The 1507-nt window shown below is 38.1% G+C and overlaps 1 protein-coding gene across 1 annotated transcript in view; it reads right to left on the minus strand.

Annotated features, from left to right (window-relative positions):
- Positions 1-306: 306 nt before the first annotated feature.
- The window catches only part of LOC144708579 (uncharacterized), a 2951-nt gene continuing 1750 nt past the window's right edge, over positions 307-1507 (minus strand). Inside the window, exons 2-3 of the mRNA XM_078581976.1 lie at positions 804-898; positions 307-469 (exon numbers count right to left, since the gene is read on the minus strand). Of these exons, the coding sequence (XP_078438102.1) occupies positions 458-469; positions 804-898 (107 nt within the window). The 3' untranslated portion in view covers positions 307-457. The remainder of the gene's footprint in view (positions 470-803; positions 899-1507) is intronic.

Raw genomic sequence — 1507 nt, forward strand, 5'->3', positions numbered from 1 at the left:
GGTACTGAACCAAACTTTAGGTAAGATTTAGGCCTTTGCTAAAATCCATACCAGACCTGGATCATCAGAGCCTAAATTTAAGTCCCATTTTGATTGGTATAAATTCTCCGCTAAGAACATAAAAAATGTGGTAAATAATCTTGAAATCTAGTCTGATGTTTTTGTTGCATTTAATTTTTTTTAATTACTAGTATTTTTCAGACTTTATACCATTAAACCACGCACTTGCCCATTAGTTTGACTGTATGATACGTTTCAAAATTATATGAATAAAATTGAGTGATAGCGAACAAGCACATCCTTAGTGAAAACTTTCAGAGAGATTCTATGATATATGACATACGTGTGATGACTTCTTATAAATTTGTACAAAGATTGTTGTGCGCATAAATGTAAATATGTTGCCAGATTAGGAGGCCAAGATTTTTAGAGCATCTATTTAGGCCCTGATTGTGCATCATCCTTCAACCTGCAGAAGATATATGAAGGAAATGGTGAATACGGTAAGGTCTATTGAGTACTTACTAATACATGTTCCGCCAGTTACAGGAAGTTATTGATTTGTTTTTATTAAACAGGTAATCATACGATGATTTAGATAAACGGCACCATATCAGGATAAGAAAATTTTCTTATGCATAAAGTAGCCAGAAACATTCAAATCAATATACACAGGTCAAATGAATAATCGAACTTCGGTTGTAATTATTTATTGTAATAGTAATGAAAGAATAATTCAGTTATTCAAATTTTACCGATATACTTGAGCATTTTGGTAAGGTGAGAAAGAAAATCCGACTCACCGTTTCCTTGTGATATAAATCATCGAGAGCCCACTGGTACTTTGAGTCGTTCAGGCCCAAAAACTCGGCCAGTAATTTGTCCATCCTTGAATGAGCTGCCGTGGACAGTCACAACCGCAGTGAGAGTACACCCAGGACAAGAACAAAATGACAACAGAGAAGGAAATAAAACAAAGAGAGAAGAAGAGAGGATAAACCCGCCAGGAAGAACATAGCAATAGAGTGCGAAATATAATACAAACAGCCCAGGAAGAAAAAAGCAATAGAGAGAGAAAGAGAGCATAAACCGGCCAGGAAAAAAATGCAATAGAGAGAGAGAGAGAGAGCTGTAAATATAGTACGTGTGTTTGTTTTTGTGGGAGAGCTGGAGAGAGAGAGAGAGAGAGAAATGGAGCGGGAGTGACACAGATGGAGAGATAGTGAGAGAGAGCTGGGGAGAGAGAGTGAAAGAGCTGAAGAGAGAGATATAGTGAGAGAAGTTGAAGAGAATGAGAGAAATAGAGGGAGACTGCTGCAAGGAGATGGAACCCATAAATATGAGAGATGGATAGATAGAGAAAGAGAGATGGGAAGAAAGAGAACGAGAGAGAGAGAGAGAGAGAGAGAGAGAGACGGAACGAGGAGGGCAATAGAGAGATAAACGGAAAGAGAGAGAAAAAGAGAACAAGAGGGGGAGAGAGACGGAGCTAGAAGGAGAGCAAGAG

Source organism: Wolffia australiana, chromosome 10 (genome assembly GCF_029677425.1).
Source record: "Wolffia australiana isolate 7733 chromosome 10, ASM2967742v1".
Classification (NCBI taxonomy): domain Eukaryota; kingdom Viridiplantae; phylum Streptophyta; class Magnoliopsida; order Alismatales; family Araceae; genus Wolffia; species Wolffia australiana.